The sequence below is a fragment of the Barbus barbus genome, assembly GCF_936440315.1.
Source record: "Barbus barbus genome assembly, chromosome: 32".
In the NCBI taxonomy this organism is placed as follows: Eukaryota; Metazoa; Chordata; class Actinopteri; order Cypriniformes; family Cyprinidae; genus Barbus; species Barbus barbus.
Window position 1 is genome coordinate 6,810,046 of NC_136760.1, and position 14,602 is coordinate 6,824,647.

Below are 14,602 nucleotides of genomic sequence, written 5' to 3' on the forward strand. Positions count from 1 at the left end.
CAGAAAGCGACTGACCGACCAGCCCGCCACCCGAGCACTGGACACCAAATCCCCTTGCACTCAGCCGGCCGGCGAACAGGTTCACGCAGCACCGAGGACGAGCACCAGACACCTCTAGCACCTACACGGTTCATTCTGTTTGTCAATAAACACACCCTCCGGGGCTTTAACTTTCACTGCAACCTGTCGTGTGATTCTTCAGCCCGCCACAATATTTACTACTAAGGCAATTTTTAGCCTCTAACTCAATCACTGGCAATGAAATATAACAATTTACTAGCCAGTGGCTAATGACAGCTATTCTTTATCCTCCTGGTGTGCAATTTGGTTGCATATGTGAGTGATTTGCTCGCATTGTAAAGGGTTGCTCGATAATAATATACAAAAAATGTATACAAATTTTTAGTAAGGTTAATTCTCTCCATAGACTAGAATCATGGTCTGTTGGTTTAGTTTTCTTTGTTTAGCATTCACAACACCACAGTCACTAATGCCAACTCTAATTTCAGCTCCGCTACTTATTATTGAGTTTCAAATTCACAGCAGGCAATTAGCAAGATGCCCTACTTGTCATATTAGAGGTAACCTAAGGCTGTTATTAACGAGCTTCAAAACTCAACGCTTGACAGTCTGCCTTTACTTTAGAGAAATGCGGTTAGACCGAATGCTTCCCTATCTTCTGTATGAAACAGAAACTTTATTCTGAATACTCCATATATTGCCTGCTTCAGTATTCTTTTGAAGATGGAAGGAGCCATTGAAGATAGTATTTGTATATACTATCACATGCTTGTCTGGCGCTGCATCTTATTTTCCACTGAAAACTGACTGTTCTTGCTGTGTTCATTGCTGCTGTGCTCAATATTGCTCCGGAGGATTTAACTGTAGTTTTTCGTTATGTATATAGTCTTTTCTGCTCCTGTTATGCACAAATCATCTGTGCATATTTAAAAAAAAAATACAAATCTAAATATATTGTGTGTGTGTGTGTATATATATATATATTAGGGCTGTCAACGTTAACACGTTAATGCATGCGATTAATCTAAAAATTTTAACGCGTTAATATTTTTTTTAACGCAAATTAATCGTTTGATAAGGCTTGGCCCCAACTTTTGCCGTCATCGCAGCACGGAAACAAATCATTGCCTGTGTCCCAATATGCACACTATCCATCCTAAATTCTATGTGCTATTAGTAATTTTCAATACTGTTTAGGGCAGATAGGGTGGATAGTATGCACATTGGGACGCAGGGATTGTGTGATTATGAGGCGCTGGGCTGGACAAAAGTGAAGCGAATGCGGAGAGAGAGAGCGTGTGCGAGAGATATGTATAGTCATATGTGATAAGGGTACAGCGAACCAGTGTTGCCAGGCTTGTGGTTTTCCCGCACAATTGGGCTATTTTGAAAATATAGTTGTGGAAAAAATGACAGAGCCATGGGTTGCGGTTTTTTGGGCTACTTTTATAATGTACCGCGGCTGCCGAAAGTGTAGCCTAAATACACATGTGATCACAAAAGGAAGTTATTACAAACACTCGATGGTGGTTTAAAGTGAGTTCTGAGTAAAAGTGTACTATTAATCTCATAAATTGTCTTATGTAGCATGATGCTAATGTTAGCTCTAATGCACCTGCAGAACAGGTCCAGTTCTTCTTCATAATGCATTTTATCATAATACTTCATGTAAGGCCGCAAGAAAATGTTTTGTTGTATTTATTTAGGAATACTTTTGATAATAGTTGGGTAAATGTGTACTGGGATTGAAGCTTGGTAAACGTTTTATTGCCAGTATAAAGGCTGATAATGGCTGAATTAAAACAAAAGAATAATAGGAATCATACCTGGCGGAGATGTGAAAGGTTATGTTTCCTTAAACTAGTTTGTCATGCATTCCTTTATTTCAACACATTTACAGGTAAATTCTATTATTTTAAATTTGTGATTAATCGTGATTAATCACAGTCCAGGACTGTGATTAACACGATTACATTTTTTAATCGGTTGACAGCACTAATATATATATAGTTTGAGATAATGTGTGCAAATATTTAAAATTAAAATATTTAAAAAATAATTTAAAAAAAATAGATACAGCTTGCTCTGGCTAAAACCAAGTCCCAAATATTCTGTTGTGGAAATGGTTCTCATTACAGAAATAAATTGGGTTGCAGATGCTGATTTTTAAAATTAGGCTTTTCAACCAAGAAAAATCTATTTTTATTTTCAGGATGTCCGTTCAGAGAAGAACAGGTTAAGGACCTCAAAGAAGCACTGAGAGGCACTGACCCTGACATTCCTCTTGTGTTCGTCAGCGGCAACCATGATCTTGGCAACACACCCGCTCCGGAGAGTGTGGAGCAGTTCTGCCACGACTGGGGCGATGATTACTTCAGTTTTTGGGTGGGTGGGGTGTTGTGTTTGGTGTTGAACTCTCAGTTCTTCTTCGACTCATCAGGCTGCCCTGAGTTAATGGAGGCCCATGAGGTGTGGCTGGAGAGCCAGCTGCAGAGAGCCATCCAGACCCCCTCTCGCCACGTGCTTGTCTTGCAGCACATTCTGCTCTTCCTCTGTACACCCGATGAAGAGGATGGCTACTTCAACCTGCAGAGGGGAATCAGAGACCGCTTGATCCAGAGATTCAAAAAAACTGGTGAGAAGAAAGCACTTGAGCCTTACATATCAAACAAGACAAGTAATCAAAATAATTTTTTCCAACAGTTTTTTATTTTATTTTATGCATGTATCTTCTTGTTCCCTTAAGAACAGCAGTACTTAAATTATATGGTTTTGCATTTTTTGCATTGCTTTCACAAGGCATAAATAAACCATATTAGTTCTCAGTTATATAGCTAGAAGTATAAATCTGCTTTTCAATAAGTGAGCATTTACATTTATCAGACACTTTTATTCAAAGCGATTTACATTGCATTCAAGTTACAGTTTCTACATTTTATCAGCTCTTGCTTTCACTGGGAATCGAACCCATGATCTTGGCGTTGCTAGCGCCATGCTCTACTATTTGAGCTACAGGAAAGCTCGAGCAAATTCAGTGAGTCCATAATTCAGAACAATGACTTATGGTTCGTTTCTGATTTATTTGCCAAACGGTTTGATCATTTGGTTTGATCGGTTTTATCATTTGTAATGTCAGCAAAATGATTGGAATTATGTGTTTAAGTTATTTTTCATTACTCATTTTTAAAGTGTTGAATATACAGTTATTTAACCTTTATTTAAGCAGGTAATCTGAGGGATTTTTTCCCCTAAATAACAATCAGGGTTTCTAAAACCCAGAAATTATTGATGCAAGTAAATGGCACATTTGTGGTCACATGATGGAATAGTGCCTTTGTCTTAGCTATGGCTTTTTAATTATGCTGTGAGTGCCCTGGAGTGCTTTTACAGGATACATACTAAAAGCTTTACAGACAAGAAATGTGCAGGTTGTCCATACACCAGATTGTATTATAAGTGTAGACTCTATAAGAGGCATGCGGTGCATAGGTTAATTATTGATCATAGAACTCAGAGCAGGTCGAATCAGAGCGGATGTTGTTTTATTTAACAGCTGGGTGGACATACACAGCATACATTACTTGATACTCATTTTTAACCTTTCCCTCTCTCTGTCCGTGGTTCCCGCATGCTTCAAAAAATCCACCATTGTGCCCATTCCAAAGAAAAATAAAATCACATGCTTGAATGACTGGAGGCCCATTGCTCTGACACCCATCTTCAGCAAGTGCTTTGAGAAACTCATCAGAGACTACATCTGCTCTGTGCTGCCTGACTCACTGGATCCCCTACAATTTGCATATCGCAGAAACCGTTCCACAGACGATGCTATTGCCTTCACCCTGCACACTGCTCTCTCCCACCTGGAAAATAAGAACACCTATGTGAGAATGCTGTTTGTGGACTACAGCTCAGCATTCAATACTATAGTGCCTGCCACACTGGTTGAGAAGCTCCAGACTCTGGGACTAAACGGATCTCTGTGCAGCTGGATCCTGGACTTCCTGACAGGCAGATGTCAGGTGGTCAGAATGGGCAACAACACTTCATCCCCGCTGACCCTCAACACTGGTGCTCCTCAGGGCTGCGTCCTCAGCCCACTCCTGTACTCCCTGTACACACATGACTGTACAGCAACACACAGCTCCAACGTCATCGTCAAATATGCTGACGACACAACGGTGATAGGCCTGATCACTGACAACGATGAGACGGCCTACAGAGAGGAGGTGAGAACCCTGACTAAATGGTGTCAAGAGAACCACCTCTCACTCAACATCGACAAGACCAAGGAGCTGGTGGTGGATTTCAGGAGACAGAGCAGAGAACACACACCCATCACCATCGACATGACACCTGTGGAGCGAGTAAACAGCTTCAAATTCCTCGGTGTTCACATCACTGAGGATCTCACATGGTCCGCTCACACAGATGCAGTGCTGAAGAAGACACACCAACGCCTCTTCTTCCTGAGACGGCTGAGGAAGTTTGGAATGAGCCCCAGCATCCTCAGATCGTTCTACACCTGCACTGTGGAGAGCATCCTGACCGGCTGCATCACCGCCTGGTTTGGAAACAGCACTGCTGGCAACCGCAAAGCTCTGCAAAGGGTCGTGCGAACTGCCCGTCACATTGTTGGAGGTGAGCTTCCCTCCCTCCAGGACATCTACACCAGGCGGTGTATAAAGAAAGCCCGGAGGATCATCAATGACTCCAGCCACCCGTCCCACAGACTGCTCTCTCTGCTGCCCTCAGGAAGACGTCTCCGCAGCATCCGATCCCGCACTAGCCGACTGAGGGATAGCTTTTTTCCTCAGGCTATCAGGCTAATGAACAGTAAAAACTAATACACCCTACAGCACACTCCCACTTTACAATATACCACGCACTGCACTTTAATTCCATACAGTTCAAACTGGACTACCAGTACACTACTGCACAAATACAACAATCTTTTTGCCAGCACTGGATACCATCCAATGCACATCCATGACATTTGCACATCCGGTTATATATAATCTGCTGCATCTTCGCATATTACTGTGTGTATATAACGTAGAATGTGTACTACATACTGTGTATAATGTGTATCGGTAACTGTATGTCTGTCTAATAGTACACTGTGTGTACTGAGTATATGTATGTGTATATTACACATTGTCATCTGTATAAGTCTGTACGTATGTATGGTAATGTCTATATGTAAATTGTTTCTGCAGTGTCTGGAGCACGCTCTCAAGAATTTCACTCACGAAGGCACATGTGCTGTGGTGATGTGACAATAAAAGTGATTTGATTTGATTTTGATTTATTCTAATGTTGATATCTAATGAGCATTTTTAGAGCAAAGAGACTGCCCTTTGCTTAAATAAAGATTTCTACTATTAACAGGCGACTCAGACTTTCAGTTTGAAGAGACTGAATCTGGTTGTTGTTCAAATTTCAAAGTCTTAAACAAGCATGTTATTATGTGGCTACAAGGAAAGAGAAACGGCAATGTTATTGTTACAGCTATCAAATGATATGCATATTTGAACTTGTCAGATTAATTCACTCTCCATTTATTTTCAGTTATACATAGTAGTTCTGACACAAGAAACCAGTAAATGAGTTGCTGTTGGAAAAGTAACAAGTAAATCCAATGGTTTGAGGGTTATGTTAGCCATAAAGGGAAAAAATGCAGATCTTTCTTTGTTCCAAAGGTTAATATTCGAAAGAAACAATATATATTGATCTTTGTATGGTCAGAGATGCATCATGGTGGATTGATACTGAAAATCGATAAAAAAAAAAAACAGCAAAATTGAAAGATTCAATCTCTCTAGTAATGAAAAGTGACATCTTTAAGATTAGATTCAAACTTTCATCTCTCGTTTTTAGGGCTGGGTAAAAAATATCGATTCTCCGATTTTAATCGATCTTCAGTTTAACGCAACGATATCGATTCGGGAAATCCCCGAATCGATTCTTAATGGGCGTGCTTCACGTAAGAGGATATGAATATTCCCCTCTCATCCTGAAGGTGTCAACATCTATAGATATACTTACCTGGCAGGGGAGACACCATGATCAAGAAGGCGGTTCACCCTGGCTGTGTCCAAATTCAGGGTCTGCATCCTCCGGAGTACTCATTTGAAGGAAGTTACGTCACAGCGCCGCGACGAAGGCTGTCCAAATTCGTAGGATCCTTCAAATGCGGCCCACAAATACGTCCTCCTTTTCCCCGAATTGGAAGGATGGGTGTGGTGGATCCTTTCCCGTCCTACCTATCCCATAATTCTTTTCGGCAGAGCGTAATGGCGGACGAAGCCAGCGGTAGCGGAGTGGGAGAGGAGTTTCTCTGACAAAACAAGCTAAAGTTTATGCTTTGGCTCAATGAATTTGTAGGAGAAATTAGTAGAATACTTAAAAACAAATAAAAATAGGCTATAATGGCTTACCTGGATGTGACTGTCTTGTAGTCTGATATAAAAACTCTCCGACAACGAGCAAAGAAAGTATTTAATTTATTTAATTGCTTTATTTCTTCCAAAAGAATTAAAATGAGAAGAATAACTCTTTGTTTGTCCATTTTCTTGCTTGGCGCTGTCACGGTTGCTAGGCGACAGGATATGAGCAACGGGTAAGGGAGGGAACTGAAAGAAGGGTAGGCTGTCCAAATTCACAAACACCGACTTCCGGGTTTTGCGGACGTCGGAGGATCCCTCCTCCTTCAACCGGGTAGGAAGGATCCTAAGGAGGATGCAGACCCTGAATTTGGACACAGCCCCTGTGTGCACCCTATTATTAATGTAGATGTGTATTTCAGTAACAAACTTAAGTAGGAGAGTTTCAGTTACCAGCATTTATATCAAAATATGGATCCCATGTCTGCAAAACTAACATTTTAAATGAAATATTGATAGCTAATCGAATCGAAACCATAAAAATAAGAATCGAATCGAATCGCAGAATTGGTCACAATACCCAGAGTACCAATGCCCTACTCGTTTTATATATGCTGTGTGTTCATGGAAATCGAGTAGAGTGTAATGTAAATGAGTTGGGCGCCAGAGACGCTCCACAGATACTTTCCGAACACCACTTTTACTATTTCCATTTCCACTTTCTAATTTCTCAATTATCAAAACATGAAGGATGCAAATATGAGGAATTTGCTTGAAAAAGTAAACCAATCCTCTTGGAGATCAGAGATCACTGTCAGAGGAAAACAGAGCCACTGCCCACAAACTCATTTTCCCGGGCTCTTTGAGCTCGTAGCTTTAATATCCTGCTGCAAATTATATTTGTATGATTTAAACCGCAATTTCTAAAAGGCAGCGAGGCTGTGAGAAGATGATCATTTTTTTTGAGACATCTGCCTTAGGGGAAAACACTGTTAGCTTTGAGGATTGTACAGTGGGTGGCATTTGTAATGAATACATATAATATACAGTTCCCGATATCACTAGCTGTTTACAGCCCTATATTCCTTTGCTGAATTAACATATATTAGTAGAATATTGTTAATCTCTAATGCCCTGTAATGGCTATCCGTCGGGTTCTCTGATAAGCTTTGTGTTAATAATAAAAATTACTGTGAAACAGTATGGTTGAATTGTAGTGTCAGTAGTAATGCATTTAAATGAGACTTTTGTTTTTAGTCAAGTTTCTTTGTAATTTAACAAGATAACCTGCATTGCGATGTTAAGAATGATATCCAATTCTCAGAGATTACAAGCATGTTTTATTGATATCAGGCTGTTCCTCAATATCTCCCATCCTCAGCCTCTTGTATTTTTAATTATTTTTTGACTAATCTTGTACAGCTACCAATAAGAGAGCAGAACTTATATCTGTTTGTTTTTCCTCACTGTATAAATACATCCCACAGATTTTCTCTCTAAATCAGCACAGATATATGTGGGTATTTGTTATAGGGTGTTTTGAACACCTGAATACTGGGGTGCATTTTTTCACTGATATGCACAGAATAAACCCATGAGACGTTTTTTTGATTTACTTTCAAGTCTATATCCTAATGGCATCTTTTATATGGCTATAATTTTAGTGCTGAAGAGCCACTGTTAAACAAAATTTATATGTTTGTGTGCTTTGTAAATACCCTAGATTGCATCTTATTGGTAAATCTACAATAGCACTCTTGACAACAGCACTAAACACACAAGCAGAAGGAGAGCTTGTGCTATCTTAAAAGGCAACTTGTGTTTTTGAGCCCCAAATGCATTGTGTTATAATGCAAAACCATTTAATTTTAAATTGCCATTCAACGTTTCTGACACTGCCAGTGGTGCTATCTTGTAGTGTGTTAATTAGCAGTGATAAGCCAAGTGTTTCCTCTGCTATTTCAGCTGTCTTAAGGCTCTCATTCAGCACACGCCAGTAGAAATGAGCGCGGGATTTGGTTAATCAACAGAACGCTTGTCATCTGCTGAGAATTGTAGGTAAACTGGCAAGCGTGTTGTTTTAGGCAGACATTGAAGAATTGTGTGTTCTGTGGAGGTTACAGTGTGATGGAGTTCCTATTGTTATCAGATATCCTTTAGGAGAGGCTTGGCTGTGTTTTTGTGTATCTCAAGCTCTTGCATCATTGTACGGAGTGTTTCAGGGGCTTAAAAAGATAACTAGCATCATTTGGCAAAAATGGACTTAACAGGGTCAGTCTACAAGCCCTGGATTGCTTTTGGGGTTTCTTCAGCTATTATGTCTTAGATTGGTAATTTGGTTTAAAGCAATTGTTGACGCAAAAATGAAAATTGTCTGAAAATTTACTGACTTGTTTTTCATTGGAAAAGAAATTTAGCATTACATCACTTGCTCACCATTGGATCCTCTGAAGTGAATGGGTGCTGTTAGAATGACAGTCTAAACAGCTGAAAAAAACATCACAATAATCCACAAACACGGCTCCAGTCAATCATTTAATGTCTTGTGTGTTTGTATAATACAAATCCATCATTAATGCGTTGTAAATTTAAATCATTGCCTCTGGACAAAATATGAGTCCATACTAATAGAATTTTTGTTTAGGGCTGTTTTTAATTGTAAACTGTGTTTGATCTGTGTATATTTCTCTCCTGATTCAGACAAGGCAAATTTTCACTGAAGAAAGACTCATATTTTTTCTTGAAACAATGATTTGTTAATTATATGCACTTAGCTTTCTGCTTCACAATACATGATGGACTGGAGTCAAGTAAATTATTTTGGTGTTTTTATCAGCTGTTTGGTATCTCATTCTGACGGCACCCATTCACTGCAGACTCTGCAGAGGATCCATTGTGAGCAAGTGATGTAATGCTAAGTTTCTCCAAATCTGTTCCATTGAAGAAACAAACTCCTTTATATCTTGCAAGGCCTAAGGGTGAATGTTCAGCAAACGTTTTTGTTTTTGGGTGAACTATTCCTTTGAGGTAATCTGCATATTGTAGAAACCTAATTTACTTTGTTTTTTTATCAAACTTTGTACTGATTAATGTGGTTATAAACCACTTTTTTATTTATTTTGTACTGTTCTCTGAGGTCCACTTATGTTGCATTAAGATTTTTAATATTTAAAAAACAACATAATTTAGAAGTAATAGGCTATTTTCCTATTGTCCTGTTTTAACCCCCTTATCGGAACGCTCTGTTTGAATAGACATGGCAGTTTGCAGACTTGGGAGTAAAGGCCCACTGCTATGATTGGCTAACATTTGAGTATGTTTGACCGCATACGTTCCTCACAGATGGATGCTGCTGTGATTTAGGTTAAAAAGTCATGGACTTTAGGGAAAGTCGTGGCCCAATGGTTAGAGATTTGGACTCCTGACCTCAAGGTTGGGAGTTCTAGTCTCAGGTCTGGCAGGAATTGTAGGTGGGGTGAATGAATGTACAGCACTCTCTCCACCCTCAATACCATGATTGAGTTGCCCTTGAGCAAGGCACTGATCCCCCAACTACTCTCGGGCGCCTCAGCATAAATGGCTGCCCACTGCTCCAGGTGTGTGTTTCTGTGTGTGTGTGTTCATTGCTGTGTGTGTGCACTTAGGATGGGTTAAATGGGACCAAGTTCTTACTGGAACTTATTTAAAAATCCACTATTTCCTAATTTTAGGATCAGAATGAAGGCAATGCAAAGACTGTGTTTACCTCAACTTTATCTTTTGGTTTCTGCGTAGACCTGTGTTTCCCTTTCTCGTTATTTGCACTACAGGCGGGGCTAAACAGGCAGTGATGTAGAGGCAGGCATTGATCTTCTTCTGAGGAGGCTGTGCTTATCCATTACACAGAACATTTTACAAGCCATTGTTTTGGCAGACTGCCTTCAATACAAGTTGTTTTTAGACTGACGTGAGAGTTTTGAGTTCTTAGCCATTATTAAAGTTATATTATTTTGTAAAAATATAAATAATTGTAATATTTAACACTAAAAATTAATCATTTTAAATGCAGCAGTGAATTGTCACAACATTATCATGTACAGTACAGTAAGAAAACTGTATATTATTTTTACATTTACTAAAGTTGAACAGTTTTGTTAATTTGTTGTCTTTAAAGTTTGCATAAGCATTAGATGACAGCAAAAAAATCTAAATGTAAAAATTGAGGAAATGAACATGAACAATTAAATCTCCAATATCAATCTATATAGATAAATTAACAAAAAACACACGTTTTCAAGCACGTTTTGCTTTTAAATATGTTTTTTCCAGATAAGAAACAGCTGCACTGTTTAAAGGAGTCAGCTTGATTGAAATTGCCAAGCCCTATGCCAGTTGCCTTTCATGCATATTTGGATTAAATCATAATTACACATTTAGAGGATCTACAGTGATAAATGGGCATGATATATGACCAGCATAAGCAATGCTCTCCTTGCACAAAATCATAGTGTACTTCCTTCTGTCTTGCTAATTATTTCTGGCAGAGTTTTGTGAATAATGTATCACAGTGGCCTAATGACAACACACACAAACAGACAGAAACACACACAACCCTCAAACTAAACCGTTAATGCAGTCTGAGTAGTTTGAATAGACGAGATTTAGGATTTACATATCATCCAAATCTGGCAGATCCGTTAGTTCTGTGGCTGGGAATAGAGACTCTAGAAGCGCGTTTAGTGTGTCTCCAGAGAACTGAATGCAGGGCGGCGTCATACTTCCTTATTGGACTAGATCTCTGGCTTATTTTATGTGAATGTTTATTTTTAGTACGTACTATTCTCTCACATTCTCAGCAAGTTTAACCTCTCTCAGCCAAAAGGCATGTTGATCCCTAGATACTACTATTCTTGCAGTAATGAGCCCATTAATTAAGGGGCAGATAAATGGGATTTTCTCAAATGTATCTACAAGATGTGAAATAAAAAGTAATTCATGAGATGGAAATAAGTCGCTGCAAGCAGTGGCCAACATTCTGGAGGAATTTACTGTGGAAGCAGTACAGGTGCTGCCATATTCTGTTCATAGCACTGCTGTTGGCATTAGTGTAGGATCCCAAAATTCTCAGCGGAATGCCATTTTTTGATAATCTTTACATGGATATCTTGTTATAAACATACAGAAACTACTGACTTTACAGCAAATCTCCACAACAAAATCCATCCCAGCACTGTTTGTCGTTAAGAGAATCACAGCTTATTAATCAGCCTGATTACAGAACTGGTGGGAGTATGGACAAACTGATATGTTCACAGCCAAAAATCACAACCGAGAAAAGAGGCGACAACAAGCGTGCCGAGACACTGTCGCAAAAATACAGCAACTTTTATGGTATACAAATTAAAACAATGTCCAAACAGAGAGACGCATATTAATGTGATTACATGAACACAGAAAAAACATGTTTTTTAAAGTCTTGAGATGATAATGGAAAATACTTTCTATTGTAGCACAGAAAGCATAAATACATTTTTTTTTTTGTATTTGACAAATTAAGGTATATGTCAAATGCAAAGCCCACTTTAACATGATGTTTTTGGCCTGTTACACCTATCCTACCTTGAAGTGGGTCTTGATTAAGCAATTAACCTCATACACCAGTGTCATCATTTTGATATAATCTGTTGAATTTATATTAAATTAGTTAATTAATTCATTTTTAATTGTTAATGTATTCCTACAACATAATGGAAAAACAACTAAATAATCTCATTCCATTTTTTTTATTTTTACAAACAACCTAGACAGCTTAATATATATTTTTAACCCTGTTACTTTTGTCCTTTTATCTTTTTCTGTAGTTGTTTCATTGATTGATTGACTGATTGATTGATTAATTCCTTTGTTTATTTACTTTATAAATTTGGTCTATTGACCTCCAGTTTCACAGACAAGGCTTAAGTCTAGTCCCAGACTAAAATGCATGACTTGAGTTTGAACTGAAAGGAGCATGCACTGACTGATTTTTAAAGGATGTCAGTGCTTTTATTTTGTCTCAAGATGCACACAAGTATTGTTATTTTCTAAGGAACGTTTATAAAAGATGTCCTCTTTAAACTATGACCTACTCCTAGTTTAACCTAAGCACTGTCTGTGAAACCAGGAGGCTGTTTCCTAAAATAAGTTTACCAAACAAGGCAGGCTTATTTCAGTTAGTCTGACTTAATCTGACTTTGAATCAAATCAACAGACAATAAATCCGACTAACTAAAATAAACCTGTCTTATTTGGTAAACTTGTTTTATGAAACAGGCCCCAGGACTTAAAGTTTATGTAATTTGTAATATGTAAGAAAATCATTTCTAGAAAATATAGGTTTTTATGCTGTTTATCCATGCCTCAAATATTGCTATAAAGGTTACAAAAATGGCAAACCTAACAATATTAATAAAAAATAATACCTCATATTTTTTATTTGCCATCCTGTGGTTGGCAGGCCATGTTTTCTAAATGTCAAGCACTTATTTTTGCTGAACGTTCATAGCAAATAACACAAACAAATCATTAAAAAAAAAAATATATATATATAGTTTCAGGTTTGTTTTGTGCAGTGTTTGTGGAAAGAGTCCCTTGCTTTATAGCAGGTTTCAGGCTGATGTGTAGTTACAGTAGACGTGTGCAGTCATTAACAGTATTGCATGTCTAATTATTCTATTCGGTAGTGCAGTAGAGAGAGTGTCCTTAGAGTAAATGACTTGTTTAAGAAGTAGAGCCCTGCATTTCGGCCCGGGCCCGACGGGCCCCGACTTTTTTACGCCTCTAGGGCCGGGCTTCGGGGCAATTTCCACGTCATAGTTCAGAGGCGGGCCAGGCATCGGGCCTGTTTTGGGTTTCTCCTTATTTTATATTGTAGATGTCTATCGTTTAGTGCTGAAAAATATTGCCGCGCTGGTGGAAACAACACGAGACCGTGCCGCGACTGAGAGCAGCTCGATGGTGTTTAGTGTCCCGCGCATGCGCAAGTGACTTCAGCAGCTGAATAGTTCTGCGTTCACGCAATAGGCTAAAGCTTGCTGCAAAACCCCAGCAAACATGACCATGAATGTGTCCGCAGGAAATAGTAAGGAGATATTTGAATTATTTACTAATAAACTAATGTTTTCTGAGTCTGTGTCGCAAGGATGAAGTTGCTGATCCTGACTCGCCGTCTCCTCATTAGACGCGCCTTTAGAGAGAAATGCGTCTTTATTGATTATGATTAAAATTATAATAAAAGAGTTTTTGTTTTCGTATTTTTTTATTTCGTTAAGTGATAATTTAAAGCTTTCTATAGATATATCTATCATGTCTGTGAGGCATGTATTCGCTCAGCTTCGGTTCATTTTTGTGAAGCGCTCCTGTTCAAGACGGCAGAAAGAGCATCATGTTTGTTTTCTTTGTTTTATAAAATAACTACCTTTTGTTGGTATTGTGAGTGCACACAAATACAAGTAGACCCTTTACAGGTCCGAATGATGTATTACTCTTACCTTTATCAAAAAATAAAAAAATGACGGCGTAGGCTATTTTAATTTGTTTCCACTGAAAAAAATCCAAAGCTGGTGCCTCCATGTCCTGCAGAGCACACTTTAGCTTCCACTCTCTATTATAGCGCAGGTTTAACGTTTAAACATTGTTATATACTTGAACTGTTTTAGTATATTGTGACGAGCGTCCCGAGTTCTCATCAGCGTTGCCCTGGAAACGCACTCGGAACACCTGCGCCCGCTCATCAAGGCTGAAGCGGCCACACCTGTTCCCCATTTGCCCGCGGCCAGTTAAGCCGCGTGAGGCCAGGAGACAGGGAGAAACTTCACCGCTTTCGCTGAGATATTAACTGGCTACCTCTCCGTTCTCTCTCTCTTTCCAGACACGAGCGTTTGAGCGACCCAGCCTGCACCCTGCACCGCGCCGGTCCACCACGCCACAGAATCACACGGAGAGCACCCAGAGCACCTCAGCACTTACCTTCACCACTCACCGCTTCATTTGTGAATAAATCCACCCTCCGGGGTATTTATTTGAGCTCTCCTTGTCGTGTGATTCTTCCACCCCGCCACACTGGTGGAGAATGCGGGCAGATTAGTGGAAGTTTTCACCGACAAGCGATCTCCGTTTTCACCACACCTGTTCTTTTTTTTTTTCCTGTGTGTGCATAATAGGCGGCCACTCCTACC

The 14,602-nt window shown here is 39.2% G+C and overlaps 1 protein-coding gene across 1 annotated transcript in view; it reads left to right on the top strand.

Annotated features, from left to right (window-relative positions):
- The window catches only part of LOC306852349 (serine/threonine-protein phosphatase CPPED1-like), a gene marked incomplete at both ends in the record, with an annotated part of 57,665 nt that overhangs the window by 36,196 nt on the left and 6,867 nt on the right, over positions 1-14,602 (top strand). Inside the window, one exon of the mRNA XM_079389093.1 lies at positions 2,234-2,656. Within this exon, the coding sequence (XP_079245219.1) occupies positions 2,234-2,656 (423 nt within the window). The remainder of the gene's footprint in view (positions 1-2,233; positions 2,657-14,602) is intronic.